The 17,820-nt window shown below is 44.5% G+C and overlaps 1 protein-coding gene across 3 annotated transcripts in view; it reads left to right on the top strand.

The window, feature by feature from the left end:
- STXBP1 (syntaxin binding protein 1) overlaps positions 1-17,820 on the top strand; it is a 203,423-nt gene that overhangs the window by 117,613 nt on the left and 67,990 nt on the right. For all 3 annotated transcript variants that reach the window (XM_033959889.1, XM_033959888.1, XM_033959890.1), the window contains exons 7-10: positions 2,850-2,998; positions 4,049-4,133; positions 15,606-15,736; positions 17,588-17,695. In XM_033959889.1, coding sequence (XP_033815780.1) covers positions 2,850-2,998; positions 4,049-4,133; positions 15,606-15,736; positions 17,588-17,695 — 473 coding nt within the window. The remainder of the gene's footprint in view (positions 1-2,849; positions 2,999-4,048; positions 4,134-15,605; positions 15,737-17,587; positions 17,696-17,820) is intronic.

The following is a 17,820-nucleotide window of genomic DNA, read 5'->3' as shown; positions in this document are numbered from 1 at the left end:
ACATAGACCAAAAAAAATTAATAATAATCCAAAGTAGAAATGTCCAAATAGGCACCATGTAGATGTGGGAGAGACCAGCATTGTAATGGACTGGCCACATAGACATCCCAATAGAGCAGTGGGGCACCTTAGAAGCCACTGCTGTGAACTTCACATAAAGGGTGCCAGATAACCCCCTTATAATTTATGGTGATCCCTCCAAAACTCCCCCAAACCTATTTATTTAATTTTTTAGCTCATCCTCCCAAAGGAGCTCAGAACAGGTTACAAATCAAGTACTCAAGCATTTCCCTATCTGTCCCACAATCTATCTAATATACCTGGGGCAGTAGAAGATTAAGTGACTTGCCCAGGATCACAAGGAGCAGTATGGAGTTTGAACCCATCACCTTAGGGTGATGAGGCAGTAGCTCTAACCACTATGCCACACTCTCCTCCTATACTCACTTGTCTCCCACATAATAGCCCTTATAGCTGCAGGTGGCACCTATATGGCAGTATTCTAGGATTTTGGTGGGTTTTAGTGGACTCACACTTTCCTCTCTAAATATAGTGGTTAGAGTTTCTTATAGGCCCGGGTCCTACGCTCTGTGGCTCATTAGCTCATCCACCAGGCTACTTAAGACATCTGTATGATGCTTTACTAACCTTTCCCATACCAGATGCTTCTGGTCTACAGACAGGTATACTGTTTTATTCATATTTTTTGGGGAGTGAGTCCACCAAAACCCACCAAAATCCCACTATACTGCCATGTAAGTGCCACTTGCAGCCATAAGGGCTATTGGGGTGGGAGACAGGTGGCTATAGTAGGTTTTAGGGGAGTTTTGGGGGATCACCATAAATTATAGGGGTATCACCATAAATTATATGGTGGGATGTATATCTGGCACCCTTTATGTGAAGTTCACAGTAGTACCCTATAAGGTACCCCACTGCTCTATTGGGATATCTATATGGCCTGTTTATTACAATGCTGGCTTCTCCCATGTCTAAATGGTGCATATTTGGACATTTCTAACTTTATTTTGGTTTGAAAATGGCAAATAAAGTTAGACATCCTAGTAGCCTAGACATTTTGGCAGCCAAGACTTCCAAGTAGGGGATTTTCAGCAAAAAAAATTATTTGGACACCCGTTCGAAATTGGGCATTTCTCCGGGAAACATCCAAAGTTGGACTTAGGCATCCTATCGAAAATGGCCCTCCACATGTCTTCATTTAATTGAATTAAAAGCTTATATTCTGTAGTAAGTGTTGCCATACTGGATCAGACCAAAGGTCCATCAAGCCTAGTGCTCTTTTTCCAATTCTGGTCACACGTACCTGGCAAGATCCCAGAAGAGTAAAACAGATTTATGTAACATCCCAGAAAAAAAGAACATAAGAATTGCCATACAGACCGAAGGTCCATCAAGCCCAGCATCCTGTTTTCAACAGTGGCCAACCCTTGTCCCAAGTACCTAGCTAGGTCCCAAATAGTCATAAGCCATAAATCTGTCATAAATGTTTGTGTCTACATTCCAGTGCACTGATGCCGGGCTTATGCTACTATTCTATAGGGATACTTGAGCACCTGGCTGCCCTTACAGGATAGGCTCTCTACCCACCTTATTAGGCCACTTAAATGGAGGTGCCCAGTTATAGAATTGCCTCCATAGAGGGTAGTTTTCAAAAGTATTTGGCTGGCTAATAGAGCAGGTACCCAAGTTAATCAGGTTAAATTTGCTCTCTCCTTAGCAACCAAAAATATATCATACATTTACGTTGTAAGTAAATTAGTTGGAATGGAGTTTGATAGAGACAAAGTACATGTGGAGATTTCAATCTGACATCCTTACAAATATTCCACATCTATTGTAAAGGTATTCAAGGACTTATAAGCTTCTAGTGAGGTTTTGTTTTTTTTTAAAGTCCTATAGGATGGCCTGGTGGCTTGATGTCAGTGCTGTTTAGAGAGCCCCTGGTTTTTCTTTTCTGGATTGACCTTCCACACTCTGGATATTCAGCTCTGTTTAGATGGTTGGGAACAGTTCTCGACTGTCTAAATAGCACATGGCCAGCTAGCTACCAATATTCAGCAGGGGGGATAGACAGCTATCTCACATTGAATATCTGGCTTAGCGGATTGGCAAGATACCAGCTACATCTCGCGACATAGCCAATCACCACCAATATTCAGCACCTCACCGGGTAAGTTCGGCGGCCAAAGCAACTGCCTAAAAAGGTAGTATATCTGAATATTGGACTAGAATATTGGTCTCAGGACTGTTGATGCAATGACCAGACTACAAGCTACAGCCTACAAGCTAAGTTTTCAACATTTGCTATTTGGGAGTTGACTGGGGGGTTCTCAAGGAGCGCTCTTAGTGATTGTTATAAACAGTATTCATTTTTCACTGTTCACTTGGCACTTTATTCTTTGTTATGCACACGTGAGGCTTTCAATGATGGTGTGCGGGTAGGGGCTTTCCGCTCCTGCTCGGTTGGCTTCTGTGGTGGAGGTTTGTTCCTCCTTTCCTGGACTCCCCACACTGAGAATACCCCGTTTCACTAAATATTTTGTCATTTTGTAGTGGCATTGTCTTTAGTGATCTCCTTCGAGTTCTCCTTGTGATCCTTGACTATTCTGCCTTTGTTTGTAGCATCTTTTAAGTTTCGTTTGGCAGTCTTTTTTGGAGTTCCTTTTTTGTATATGCAATGACCAGACTGGCAACAATGAAAGAGAAAAATCTATTAAATTAGGGGGAAATGAAGGCTCATGATACCAGATCCGGTACTGGTTATGACTGAGCTGGAAAAAATTACTGGTGCAAAGAAATAATGCCTTTGAATTTCTCATTTTGCCCAGGTTTTCTCTTTGGATTATCCTGATTCTTTCCAAAGCTTTTATAGCCCTCACAAAGCCCAGATGAAGAACCCAATCTTGGAACGCCTGGCTGAACAGCTTGCCACCTTATGTGCCACACTGAAGGAATATCCTGCTGTCAGATATAGAGGGTAAGGACAGCATAGTGGCAGATCAGCATTTGAGTCTCAGCTGATAGACTCATTAGTAAATTTCAACTGTCCACACCCTTAAACCATTTTATGCAATTGGACATACTCGTACTCAGGAGTCATGTTCATCTGATTCAGTAGTGAGATAATATTCCTCTTTGACTAGAGATAGAGTTACCATAATTTTGACTTGAGAAAAAAAAGAGGATACATGACCCTGCCCCACCCCACCCTGGCTCTGCCCTCAGCCCGCCCCCCCAGAAGCTAGTTTGGCAGGGCCGGCTTACAAGGAATCCAGTGGTTCTCACCCTCTTACCTCGGTGCTGCAATTCTATTTTCTTTGGGCTGCCAGCAGCTCAGTGACATGATCCTGCTGCCATTGGTCTGCCCTGGAAGCTGTCTCTCTGCAGTGACTTCCTGTTGCCATGGAGGTGGGATCTGCCAAGAGGTGACTGCCATTGGCCTGCCCTGGAAGCTGCCTTTCTGCAGTGACTTCCTGTTGCCATGGAGGTGGGACCTGCCAAGAGGTGGCTGCCATTGGCCTGACCTGGAAGCTGCCTTTCTGCAGTGACTTCCTGTTGCCATGGAGGTGGGACCTGCCAAGAGGAGGCTGCCATTGGCCTGCCCTGGAAGCTGCCTTTCTGCAGTGACTTCCTGTTGCCTTGGAGGTGGGACCTGCCAAGAGGTGGCTGCCATTGGCCTGCTCTGGAAGCCGCCGCTCTGCAGTGACTTCCTGTTGTCATGGAAGTGGGACCTGCCAAGAGGTGGCTTCCAGGGCAGGCCTATGGTAGCAGGCTCATGTCGCTGAGCTGCCACCAGCCCGAAGAAAATAGAATTGCAGCGCCAAGGAGGTAAGAGAGTGAGAACCACCGGATTCCTTGTAAGCCGGCCCTGCCAAACCGAAACAGACTCCACAATTTAAAAACTATTCTAGATGCCTAGTCAGTCCTCTAAAAAGAGGACATGTCTGGGTTTTTCTGGATGTATGGTAACCCTAACTAGAGAGAATCTTGTATCTGATCCCTTCTTTCTATGGTTTATTCTTGCCAGAGATTACAAAGACAATGCCATGCTCGCCCAGCTCATCCAGGACAAACTGGATGCCTACAAGGCTGACGACCCTACTATGGGAGAGGTAAGTATATTTATGGACTTGGAGTAAAAGTTTTGACACTTAACAGGTGTTACCAGAAAACCTGAAGTGGAAGCTTAGGTTTGGATTTTATTTTTAAACTGGATTAAGATGTATAAACAAATGTGATTATAATCATAGATATGTAAGAAAAATGTTAAAAGTATTTTGTGTATTAGAACTGGACTATAGAAAAATAGAATTTTGACTGTGGTTAAATGCTGGATTTTCCTAATCCGTGAAAGAGCTTCTAACTCTGGGCCGGTGAGGCAAATGCTCCGACGATCATAGGAATTCAATGAGCATCAGAGCAATTACCTTGCTGGCCTGCGTAAAAAGTCCAAAATAATTAAGGTCCATCTAGTCTACTGAATTTATGTCCTGGGAAAATAATATAGACTCCAGCTGATCATTGGTTTTCTATATAGCTCATCAGTAAAGATCCTATATGCGCACTCTGTGCTCTCTTGAATTCCATTATTGTTGTCTCACCTGGCAAAAACCATTTCACAGATTCACAATTTTTGCGCGAAGAAATGTTTTCTAATATTGTCTAATATTGCTCCTGAATCTACTCCCTCACAGTCTTATTTCATGTGTATCTTGTGCTTTAGTTTTACCTTTAATGTAGTGAAATATCTGTTGTAGCCCTCTGTCTCCCCTTTAGGGTATCAATATGCAGGTCTTTAAATCTGATCTCTGTGGGCCCATCTCCTGGCTGCGTAAATTGCTTTGGGCTGCCCAACTGCCAATATTCAGTAGCACTAAACCAGGCAGTGCTGTTGAATAAATTTACTTATTATTTATTACATTTATAAACTGTCTACCACTAAGTGGTATACAAAAAAATTGTGTAGATACATAATAGACAATGCTAAAAAAAACCCAAAACAGCATCTTTCCACCCTGTCTGCCACTACTGTGTTTCCCCAAAAATAAGACTTAGTTTTGGGCCCAAAATTAATATAAGACAGTGTCTTATTTTCGGGGATGTCTTATTTTTTTTTCATGTACAATGATCATCTCTCCCTTCCTCTCCTCCACCCCAATTCTTCCTATTTCCTTTCTTTCCCCCACATGTGCAGCATCTTTCCTCCCCTCTCACCCATCCCCTTGTGCATTATCTGTCTATCCCTCCTTCCCATCCCCCTGTGCAGCAGAATCCTTGCAGCTTCTATTCCTCCCCTTGTGCAGCAGAACCCTTGCAGCTTCTATCTCTCCCATCCCTTGTGTAGCAGAACCCTTGCAACTTTTATCCCTCCCTTCCTCCCATCCCCCTGTGCAGCATCTTTCTATCCTCCCATCCTCCCTGCCGCCACCGCTGCATTCCCCGCACCCCCCGACCCTTTCATCTCTCCCTCCCATCCGAACCCCGACTGCGAGCCGAAGTACCTGGAAACAAATGGCAGCACAGGCTGAATCACGGCCTGCTCTTCTCATGTCCGGCACATCCGTTCCTCTGCCGCATCACTGATGATGTCATCAGCACCGCGGCACGGAATGGCCAGGAGTGATTAGGCCAGGCCGCGATTCAGCCTGTGCTGCCGATGCTGCTGTTTGTTTCCAGGTATTTTGGCTCGTGGTCAGGGTTCTGATAGGAGGAGAGATGGAAGGGTCGGCGGGGGCACGCAGGGGGAGCGGGGAAGCAAGGGGCTGGCGGGGGAAGCTGCCGACAACTAGAGCTTATTTTTTTGGGTAGGGCTTATATTAAGACCTACCCCGAAAATCATGCTAGGGCTTATTTTCAGGGTAGGTCTTTTTTTCAGGGAAACACGGTAGCATCCAAAAAGTCTTTCATCTTAAGAAAGCCTGCCTAAACAAGTATTGTCTCTGACTGCTCAAGTTCTAGGTGTTATCGTGGACAATGCACTGAAATCTTCTATTCAGTGTGTGGTGACATCTAAAACAGCAAACTGAATGCTAGGAATTATTAGAAAAAAAAAATAAGACAAAAATACTATAATGGCTCTTTATCACTTCATGCTGTGACCTCACCTTGAGTATTGTGTGCAATTCTGGTTGTCATATCTCCAAAAATATATAGCAGAATTAGAAAAGGTTCAAAGAAGGGTGACCAAAATTATTAATGGGATGGAACTCTTTTCATATGAAGAAAGGCTTAAAAGGTTAGGGCTATTCAGCTTGGAAAAGAGACAGAGATGGGGGGGAGGGGGTATATGATACAGGTCTACAAAATCCTAAGTGGTGTAGAAGGGTAAATGTGAATTGATTGTTTATTCTCTCAAAAAGTACAAAGACTAGGGGAAACTCAATGAAGGTACATGGAAATACTTTTAAAATGAATAGGAGGAAATATTTTTTCACTTAACAAATGATCAACCTCTGGAACTTATTAGCAGATATGGTAAAAGGTTTTGACAAGTACCTGAAGGAAAAGTCCATAACCTGCTATTGAGATAGAAATTTATTTGATTTTATGTATTTAAAAACATTTATTATCCACCTATCAATCTTTTTAAGCTGAGTACAAAATACATATATAATTAAACACTTGGAGGGGCATTTTCGATAGGACATCTAAGACTGGCTTTGGATGTTTTGAGAAAAACATCCAAAAATCAGGAGGAAAAAATGTCAATTTTTGAACCCACAAGATGTTTATCTTTTTTTAATAAAAATGGCCCAGCTAGAATTTATGTCCAGCTATATGTCTAATTTTTTTTTTTTACATTATTGAAAAAAAGTCAAAATTAAACATGTCTAAAACAACATTTGGGGCACCCTAGAGGTCACTGCTGTGAGCTTCACATTAAGGGTATCAAGTACACATTTCACCATAACCCCCATACGGTGCTTGGACCCGGGCTCTTTAACATCTTTATAAATGATCTGGAAATAGGTATGACGAGCGAGGTGATTAAATTTGCGGATGATATGAAGTTATTCAGAGTAGTAAAGACTCAGGGAGATTGTGAAGATCTGCAACGTGACATAATCAAGCTCGAGGAATGGGTATCGACATGGCAGATGAGGTTCAATGTGGATAAGTGTAAAGTGATGCATGTCGGTAACAAAAATCTCATACACGAATACAGGATGTCCGGGGCGGTACTTGGAGAGACCTCCCAGGAAAGGGACTTGGGAGTTCTGATCGACAAGTCGATGAAGCCATCCATATAATGTGCGGCGGCAGCAAAAAGGGCAAACAGAATGCTAGGAATGATAAAGAAGGGGATCACGAACAGATCAGAGAAGATTATCATGCGGTACCGGGCCATGGTACACCCTCACCTGGAGTACTGCGTCCAGCACTGGTCTCCGTACATGAAGAAGGAAACGGTACTACTCGAAAGGGTCCAGAGAAGAGCAACTAAGATGGTTAAGGGGCTGGAGGAGCTGCCGTACAACGAAAGATTAGAGAAACTGGGCCTCTTCTCCCTCGAACAGAGGAGATTGAGAGGGGACATGATCGAAACATTCAAGGTACTGAAGGGGATAGACTTAGTAGATAAGGACAGGTTGTTCACCCTCTCCAAGGTAGGGAGAACAAGAGGGCACTCTCTAAAGTTGAAAGGGGATAGATTCCGTACAAACGTAAGGAAGTTCTTCACCCTGAGAGTGGTAGAAAGCTGGAACGCTCTTCCAGAAGCTGTTATAGGGGAAAACACCCTCCAAGAATTCTATATAAAGTTAGACAAGTTTCTGCTGAACAGGAACGTGCGCTGGTGGGGCTAGTCTCAGTTAGGGTGCTGGTCTTGGACCAGAGGGCAGCCGCGTGAGCGGACTGCTGGGCATGATGGACCACTGGTCTGACTCAGCAGTGGCAATTCTTATGTTCTTATGTTCTTAGATCTCCGAACCTACTGTACCCATCTGTATACTACCCCAATAGGAAGAACAAAACAGGGGAAAACAAAACCACAGATATAAATACAACAAAACAGAATGGAATTGTCCAGGTCAGAATGATGTGCACTAAAAAAGTGTCCTCCAATTCATCTGATAATGTGAAGATCTTTATTTCTCCAATGTCACAATGGTACATTCGAACGATTCTATGACTCAATGACTCGACATGTACATGTTTCGGCCAAAAGGTCCCAATAGTCCATACACAGTTGGATTTGAAAGCTAAAACATTCCCTATTGGGACAGACCTATGTGAGTGGTAGCATTTTTTGTATATCATCATTCGTGATTTTCAAGACTCCTGAGGCAGGCCTTTTGGCCGAAACATGTATATGTCGAGTCATTGAGTCAGAATCGTTCGAATGTACCATTGTGACATTGGAGAAATAAAGATCTTCACATTATCAGATGAACTGGAGGACACTTTTTTAGTGCACATCATTCTGATCTGGACAATTCCATTCTGTTTTGTTGTACTACCCCAATAGCCCTTATGGCAGTACTGTGGGTTTTTGGTGGGCTCACACTTTCCACCAGAAGTGTAGTAGTTAGGGTAGCATTTAAGCCTGGGTCCCCTTCAAGTTTCAGGTTTTTATTAAAATTTGATTCAGTCGCTTATCCAATTTCTAAGCGAGATACAAATTAAAAAATAAAAGGGAAAACAAAAACAGAAACATAAAAATAAAAACAACGCCAATATCAGATAATTAAAAGAATTTAAGTGAAACAACATCAAATAAATGGCGTAGTAATAGTTGACAATTTTGACAGACAAACATGAGACAAAAAGGAAGCTGGGTTGGAACTACAAATTATATAGGAAAGAAAGCCAAATAAGGGACAAACTAAAGGAAGGGGAACATTGCTACTTGTTTCTTTTGAGGAATTTGAAGAATGATAAGAGTGAAAGAAAATCAAATATTGAAAGCTTCTTTGAATAGATGACTCTTAAATAGGCCCTTGAAATGGTCAAGGTTGCTCTCCTCCCTTACGGGAGCTGGAAGGGTATTCCAAAGTTGTGGGGCCACCACTGAAAAAATGTCATGCCTTTTTGTTCCTATTATTCGAAGAGAGGGGACTGTACGCAATTTATGGTCGGACGATCTAAGAATCTGGGATGGCTCGTATGGAATAAAATATTTATCAGTGAATTGAGGTGAATTGGAATGTATCGTTTTAAACGTTATTAATGAAATTTTGTAAGAGATTCTTTGATTGATTGGTAACCAATGGGCATTCCGAAGCAAGGGGGTTACATGATCATATTTCCTAGTTTTTGTAATTAGTTTGATTTTAGTATTTTGAATTATTTGAAGGTGTTTCAATTCTTTCTGAGTTATTCCTGTAAATAGGCTGTTGCAGTAATCCAGTTTTGCAATGATTAATGAGTGAACCAATATGTACTCCAGAGACCTGCTTGCAGCTCTACTGAGACTGGCTATGGTACCTGCAACTGTCATACAGACAGATATATATTGCTTCATATAGATATTTGGGAGGTGGGAGGGGGTCAGTGACCATTGAGGGATTGTGTGGGGGCTATATTTTCATCACCCCAGTGGTATTCTGGTCAATTTGGATACCTTATTGACCCTTATTCGTTTTAAAAACAGGTCTAGCTCAAAACATCCAAATTGTGCCCTGGATGTTTTGTAAAATGTTTGATTATTGCTGTAAAACGTCCAAGTGCTAAGCCCCACCTAATCCTACCCAAAACATGCCTCCTCAAGATTTAGACGCATTGGAGACAAAACAACCCAAAAAAGTCTAAAAGTCAGTTTTGAAAATACCCACTTGGACGCTTTGACTAGTAAGAAGTCCAAGTGCAGGTTTATGCCGTCTTGGATGTCTGTTTTTTTGAAAATGAGCACCATAACATCCACAAACCAAGACTGAATTATTTAAAAAACTATCCCCTCCCACCTCATTTACAAAACCGCACAAGAGATTTTTAGTGCTGGCTGGAGAGAACGTGAACTCGCAGGCCTTGAGCATGCGCAGATGCTCAAGGCCCAGCGCAGAAGAGGAGGCCGATCTTCGGGCACCGGCACCAACGCAAAGGACATGCCGGTGCCGGTGCCGAAGCCGAGTTGAAAGTAAGAAGCGGGTTCGGGTGGGTCTGGGGGACTTCAGGTCACGGCGGGGGGGGGGGGGGGGGAGGGTGTTGCCAGATCGCAGGGGGGAGGTTGCCTGATTGCGGGGGGGGAAGGGTGCCAGATCGTGGGGAGGAGGGCCTTCGGGGGGAGCAATGCCGGTTCTCATGGGTGGGTGGGAATAGAGCAGCGCCTGGTCTCGGGAGGGGGGGTAACGTATCAAAGCGAGTTTCCATTATTTCCTATGGGGAAACTTGCTTTGATATACGAGTATTTTGGTTTACGAGCATGCTTCTGGAACGAATTATGCTCGTAAACCAAGGTATCACTGTATTAGAAACCATTAGAAAATCAAAAATGAACGTAGACTCTAAAGTATACTCGTTCAATCATTAATACATGTTTAAATTTAAATTTTGCAGGGACAATCTTCTTTATTTCTGGCATTCTTTCTCCCCCTGCCTTTCTTTCTCTCTCCCCCTGCCCCCCTCTTTATTTCTGTCATTCTTTTCCTCTCCCCCTGCCCCCCTAAGCCATTGCGCCAATTCTTTCTCTCTCCCTGCCTCCTCCCCAAAGCCACCACGCCAATTTCTCCCTGCTTTCCCTAGCTAGGCCTGGCCCGTACAAGCGCTGGACTCACAAGCCTTCACCTCCAATATCAATTCTGATGTTGGAGAAGAAGTTTCAGGCCAGCCAGGCAGCGATTGGCTGGCCCAGAACTTCCTCTCTGATGTCAGAGGTGAAGGCTTGTGGGTCCAGCGCTTGTACGCACCTGGCCTGGCTCAGGGAGGCAGGAAGAACAAGATCACAAAGGCAACGCGACTCGTGTTGCCTTAGCAATCTACTGATCGATCGTGATTGACCATTTGGGAACCCCTGCTGTAAGGTTATGTTTATGTATCATTCTCAGATTACATAGCCATTGCTTGCCCTAGGATTGGTAGTATGGAATCTTACAGCTATTTAGGATTCTGGCAGGCACTTTTGACCTGGATTGGCAACTGCTGGAAGCTGGATACTGGGCAAGATGGACAATCAGGCTGCCCCAGTATGGTAATTCTTATGTTCTTTTAATACAGAGGGTGGCACTGGGGAGGAGCCAGTGATTATACAGGTTCCAGCAATATTCAGTGTCAGGTCCTACATAACTAACCAGTTTTAAGCTGTTCTACAGTAATGTGCTTGGATTAGTGATAACTGTTTGTCTTCCTTTTCCTCTTCTGTGTTCCCTGAAGCAGCCCCCTCTTTCTGTACTCCTCCCTCCAGCCCTTAACATTGTACCACCAGCCTCCTTCTGTACTCCTCCCACCACCCCTCATGTACCAGCCCCCAACACCCCTCCCAATCTAGATAAACCTACCTATCTAGCTAAACCCCTCCGTCCCCAGCCTAGTTTAGATCCCTGGTTGTCCAGTGGCCACTCTCTTCTGCCCCTAGTGTTAGCATCCTGAAAGTGGCACTCTTCTGGTACTAGAGGTCTCAGCAACTATTTTTAGGATGCTGCAGCTAGCGGCATGAGTGAGTGGGCTTTGCTCATGCCCTCAACAGCCTAACTGGACCACCAGGAATCTAAGGTAGAGTTGGGGATCCTATCCATCTAGGGGGGGAAGGAGTTTGGAGGGATGGTCTAGGGAGGAGGGTTTGGGAGAGACAGTCTGGAGATGAGAGGGAGGCTTCCTAATGTCATGTACTGAAGGAGAGAAATAGAAGGAAAAAAGAAAACTTAAACAGTTATTTAGATCAGTATTCAGCCAGAACCAGCATAATTCTCTTATGTGTGCCCTAGCTGAACATTGATGGTACTTGCACAAGCCCTGGCAGCCAGGGCCCTTTCAATTAGCCTTGGATATTCAGTGCACCTGGGCCTGATCTAGTCAGCAACGGTCTCTGGCTGAATATTGGCCGAATTGGATTTTGGGTACAGATCCTGCAGCAGTTCGGTAGCTCTTTTCTGTCCTGTCTTTATTATTTCTATCTCCTTCTGAAAGTATGGTCCTCCAGATATCACCAATCACCTATACAGGAGTACTACTGGTTATGTCTCTTCCTGTGCTTCCTAACATTCCTCTGGCTTAGGTCACTGCTCTATTACCATTATTGTGTAACTGCCTTGGATAAATCTCTTCATAAAGGTGGAAAATAAATCCATATAAATAAATAACCTTGAGATCATCACATATGATCACCTTGAGATATCTTTGTTTTCTGTTTTGTGGAATCAGTATCTCATCCTCCACTGTATATTGCTCCCTTGATTTTCTACATCTTAAATGCATAATTCATGGAATATGTGGAAGTAACGTGTTTCCCCGAAAATAAGACCTACCCTGAAAATAAGACCTAGCATGATTTTCGGGGTAGGTCTTAATATATTCCCTACCCCCCAAATAAGCCCTAGTCACGGGATTCGCCGACAAATCTTCAACCTGCCCCCCCCCCCCGCTGTCACCGCCCCCCCCATCATGTAGCCAAATCCCTGCTGACCCTCCATCCTTCCCTCCCTTCCGGCTGCGAGCGAGCCCTACCTTCAACCAAAGCAGTGTCGGGCCGGCAGGACTCTAAACAGGTTGCTTCGGCCTTGTCCGTCGGGGATTTCACTCTGCCACATTACTGATGATGTCATCAATAACGTGGCAGATTGAATTCCCCGATGGACAAGGCCGAAGCAACCTGTTTAGAGTGCTGCCGGCCCGACGATGCATCAGTTGTAGGTAGGGCTCGCTTGCGGTCGGCAGGGAGGGAAGGATGGAGGGTCAACAAGGGTTTGGATGTGCGGTGGGGGTGTGTGTGCTCAAGGGTTCTGCAGCACAAGGGATGGGAAGGATGGAGGGAAGGATAGAAGCGGGGCAAGGGTTCTGCTGCCCGAGGGATGGGAGGAGGGAAGGATAGAAGCTGGGCAAACTTCTGCTGCACAGGGGGATGGGAGGGAGGGGAGGAAAGATGCTGCACATGTGGGGGAGAGAAAGGAAAGAGGAAATATTGGGGTGAAGGAGAGGAAGGGAGAGATGATCATGTGCAATCCCCGAAAATAAGACCTAGTGCCTCTTTTGAGCCCTGAATGAATATAAGACACTGTCTTATTTTTAGGGAAACATGGTACTTTGCCTTGGTTGGACTGGGTCATCAGCACTCTGGTTTCTACAGAGCTGGGGGAGGGAAGGCTACAGAGGTAGAGGAGGGAACGGATTTTGGATTTAGCTCATATCATTTTCAGTTGTAACGTATGACGAGTTACATTCATGTACAGCCTTGATGGGGGTGCAAGTGATTTGAGCCACACCCACCAATGATCAGTTTAAAAAGCCCATGATTCAGGCTTTGGAAGGAACCCGGCTGCATAGCTTCTGGCCTCAGGACCATTGCTATAATGACTAGACTAGGAACAGTGGGATAGAAGAGGGATGTACTAAAACTGAGGCTAAATTCCCAGATAGTTATGAAAGAAATATTGACAATAACTGAGCTGGAAGAAATAGGAGACATGAGGGAATGCTCGACCAAATAATGAAATTTAGCTGCCAATACCTTAACTGCACCTCAGGCTCTCTTGCACCATTTCTTATTTGGATTTAGCTCGTGCCTTTTCAGTAGTGCTGCCCGATTCAGAGAAAAATATTTTGATTTGATTCGATTCACCCTGTTAAATCGATTTTTCGATTCAATTCAATTCACTGTTAATAACACAGCTTTTTAAGTTTAAACATTTTATTTAACCAAGGCAATATCATATCAAAAATTCCCAGCTTCCATCCCCAGCCCCCCCAGACTCACCAGCCCCCTTCCGATTCCCAGCTTCCATCCCCAGCCCCCAAGACTCACCAGCCCCCCTACTGATTCTCACCTTCCATCCCCAGCCCCCCTGCCGATTTCAGCTTCCATCCCCAGCCCCCAAGACTCACCAGCCCCCCTGCTGATTCTCAGCTTCCATCCCCAGCCCCCAAGACTCACCAGCCCCCCTGCTGATTCTCAGCTTCCATCCCTAGCCCCCCTGCCGATTTCAGCTTCCTTCCCCAGCCCCAAGACTCACCAGCCCTCCTGCTGATTCTCAGCTTCCATCCCCAGACCCCTGCCGATTTCAGTTTCCATCCCCAGCCCCCCTGCCGATTTCAGCTTCTATCCCCAGGCCCCAAGACTCACCAGCCCCCCTGCTGATTTTAGCTTCCATCCCCAGCCCCCCTGCCGATTCTCAGCCCCCCCCTGCCGATTCTTAGCCTCCCCCTGCCAATTTCAGCTTCCATCCCCAGGCCCCAAGACTCACCAGCCCCCCTGCTGATTTCAGCTTCAACCCCCCCTGCCGATTCTTAGCCTCCCCCTGCCGATTTCAGCTTCCATACCCAGGCCCCAAGACTCACCAGCCCCCCTGCCGATTCTCAGCCCCTCTGCCGATTCTTAGCCCCCCTGCCGATTTCAGCTTCCATCCCCAGCCCCTCTGCCGATTTCAGCCCCCCTGCCAATTCTTAGCCCCCCTGCCGATTTCAGCTTCCATCCCCAGGCCCCAAGACTCACATCCCCCCTGCCGATTTCAGCTTCCATCCCCAGCCCCCCCTGCTGATTCTCAGCCCCCCTGCCGATTCTTAGCCCCCCTGCCGATTTCAGCTTCCATCCCCAGCCCCCCTGCTGATTTCAGCTTCTATCCCCAGGCTCCAAGACTCACCAGCCCCCCTGCCGATTTCGGCTTCCATCCCCAGCCCCCCCTGCCGATTCTCAGCCCCCCTTGCCGATTCTTAGCCCCCCTGCCAACTTCAGCTTCTATCCCCAGCCCCTAAGACTCATCAGCCCCCATTCTGATTCATTTACTTACTGGACTGGATATTAAATCACGGGAAAGAAAGAAGAAATGCGGGGAAAGAGCCAGCCAAAAATAGTATTTGCTGCTGCCGAGGTCTGCTGCACGAGGTCCGCTCGCTCGCCGATTGACTTTCCCACTACTTTCGTTTCTTCCGATGTAACTTCCGGTTTCGCAAAACCAGAAGTTACATTAGATGAATAGAGTCCGGCAGCCAGTGGTGTGAAATATCCCAAACTCGTCTTGCAGCTGAATTGGTAAGTCTGGTTTTTAACAAAAACGAACCGATTCGAATCGATTCACCTGATTTGAATCGGTGAACCGATTCGAATCGGGCAGCACTACTTTTCAGTTATAGATACATTCAGGTACTGTAGATATTTTCCCAGGGGACTTTCAGTCTAATTTTGTACACGAGACAGAGTATTGTGACTTGCCCAAGATTATGAGGAGTGGCATGAGGGTTTGGATCCTGGCTTCCTGGTTGACAGTTCACTGAGCTAACCATTAGTCTATTCCTCATTCTTACCCCTCTCAAGGTGTCCACTCTGTTGAAGATCATCATATCGTCTGAGAGACAAACGTCTCCACTGATAATTCAATGTAATCCATACAATTCTCTATGTATTACAGCTGTTCCTTCTTTTTCTTCAAATACTATAAATGTTTGATTTAAAGAAAAGATAAAAGGATGTTTTCTATGGATTTTTTCTCTTATATTTCTAGGGTCCAGATAAAGCACGTTCACAGCTACTGATTTTGGACCGTGGGTTTGACCCATCCTCTCCAGTGCTGCATGAACTCACATTCCAGGCCATGAGCTATGATCTGCTGCCTGTTGAGAATGACGTGTACAAGTGAGCTGTTACCGGGAGACCTTTAAAATAATTTACCTTTACCTGGGCAGAAAGACTCGGCTGTTCCTAGGAGTCCTTTGTTATATCATGCAAGGCATGGAGCTCAGAAAATGCCTACACAAATTTTATCCTTATTTATAGGATTCAAGATTGAGCTCAAGATTACATTACATTAGTGACTTCTATTCTGCCTGTACCTTGCAGTTCTAAGCGGATTACAGTAGAAGATAACTGGACATTTCCAGGAAGTTACAATTTAGGGGTCTGTTACATAGTAGTGGCAATGGTGAGAGATTGAAGGAAGGGTGGAGAATTGAGGTTTACTTGTAGGGAAGATGCAGTTTGGGGTAGGTTAATTGATAGATTCATTGAAGAGATATTAGTAGAGGGGTAGGAGGTCAGCTGGAAATTTGCAAGGAGGAGGGAGGATGCGAGGGGGGGGATAAGAAGACTGTATAGATTTTTTGAATAGCAGAGTTTTGATTTCTTTTCAAAATGATTTAAAGTCACTTGTAGTTGTCAGCAGGTTGGAGATGGAGGGGTCCAGCTTCGCTGCTTGCGTTGCTAGGAGGCTGCTGTACATCTTGCGCTGTGTTCCCTTGAGTGGTCTTAAGGCACCCTTCAGAGGTTTGGGGACAGTCCTATATTTAATGTTACATTACACCTTATACCAACAAAGGACAGAGGGCGGCTTACAAAACTGCATTAGCAAAACATAAACATCAAATATGGAGATATAGAGCATTTTATGCTGTGGGTTCTTTAAATTAGAACTGGTTACATTTGGATCTGAGGATGGCTTCTTCTCTCCTAGTGTTTTGGAAGGAGCTGAAAACATTTCTGTTCTCTAATGGTTAATTACGTGGCTTGATCTTTTATTTCTGAATTTTTATTATTCTAAGACCCTGTTTTACAAAGGCGCGTTAGATGTTTTCGCACGCGCTAAACCCTAACGCGTCCATAGAATAACATGCACGTGTTAGCATTTAGCGTGCATGTAGATTTAATGTGCTATAAAACGCTTAGCATGCCTTTGTAAAAGGAGCCCTAAAATTTCTCACTTGATTTGTTTTATTATTGCTGTTCAGTATAACATTTTGTATGACTTGATCATAAAAATGGTGTAAACCTACATTCAACAGCATATACATTGAAAATGTATAAAAAGCACAGAAAGTAAAGGGGCCTGGGAAAAAAAGTCTATATTGAGGGTATTTTTTTTTCTATTTTGTGCTTATAGAAAGATTGCTTAGGTCACATAGCCCTTTCAGCCTTCACAGGCTTCCACCTGTTTTTTTTTTTTTAACGATTAAATAATATTTAAAAGGAATTGATATGGCACATATCACATAATCACATGGCACATAATTGGAAAGATACAGTTGGGTATATGGGATTGTGGAGATGATTAAAGGGTGAAAGAATGAAAGAACCAGGGTAGTGATATGATGTATGAAGACCTACCCCTTCTTTTACTAAGGTACGCTAAGTGTTTTAGTGCACTTTAGCGTGTGCTAAATATGTGTGCGCTAACCACGTCCATAGACTAGCATGCATGTTAGCGCGTGCTAAAAAGCATAGCGCACCTTAGTAAAAGGAGCCCTTAGTAGAAGTAATATGACAGTGAGACATATGGAAATGAGAGGAGAATAACGAAGGTGAATGGAAAAGGATGAAGTGGGTGGTGGAGAAATAACAGCAAAAGGGGTGGAATAGAAAATCTTAGTGGGAAAGTTGAAAGTAGGATGAAAGAAGACGGATGGGAAGTAGGGAAGCAGAAATATTATAAAGACAAAAGGATGGAAATGACAAGAGCCAAATGGTTTTGATTTTGAGCATTCTTCTATCTAGATATGAAACAAGCGGCATTGGTGAGCAGAGGGTAAAGGAAGTTCTCCTGGATGAAGATGATGACCTTTGGGTGACCTTACGCCATAAGCACATTGCAGAGGTGTCTCAGTATGTATTCCTCTCAGTCCATCTCAGGTCATAATCAGAAATTCACCCTCAGAAGTATAATAGCACCCTTCCAAAGATTTCATGCTTGTATAAAACTTAATTATCAAGGACCAATATATGAGGGT

The sequence above is a fragment of the Geotrypetes seraphini genome, chromosome 10 (assembly GCF_902459505.1).
Source record: "Geotrypetes seraphini chromosome 10, aGeoSer1.1, whole genome shotgun sequence".
NCBI lineage: Eukaryota > Metazoa > Chordata > Amphibia > Gymnophiona > Dermophiidae > Geotrypetes > Geotrypetes seraphini.
The sequence above is the reverse complement of the archived record's forward strand: the minus strand, read 5'-3'. Positions and strand labels throughout refer to the sequence as shown.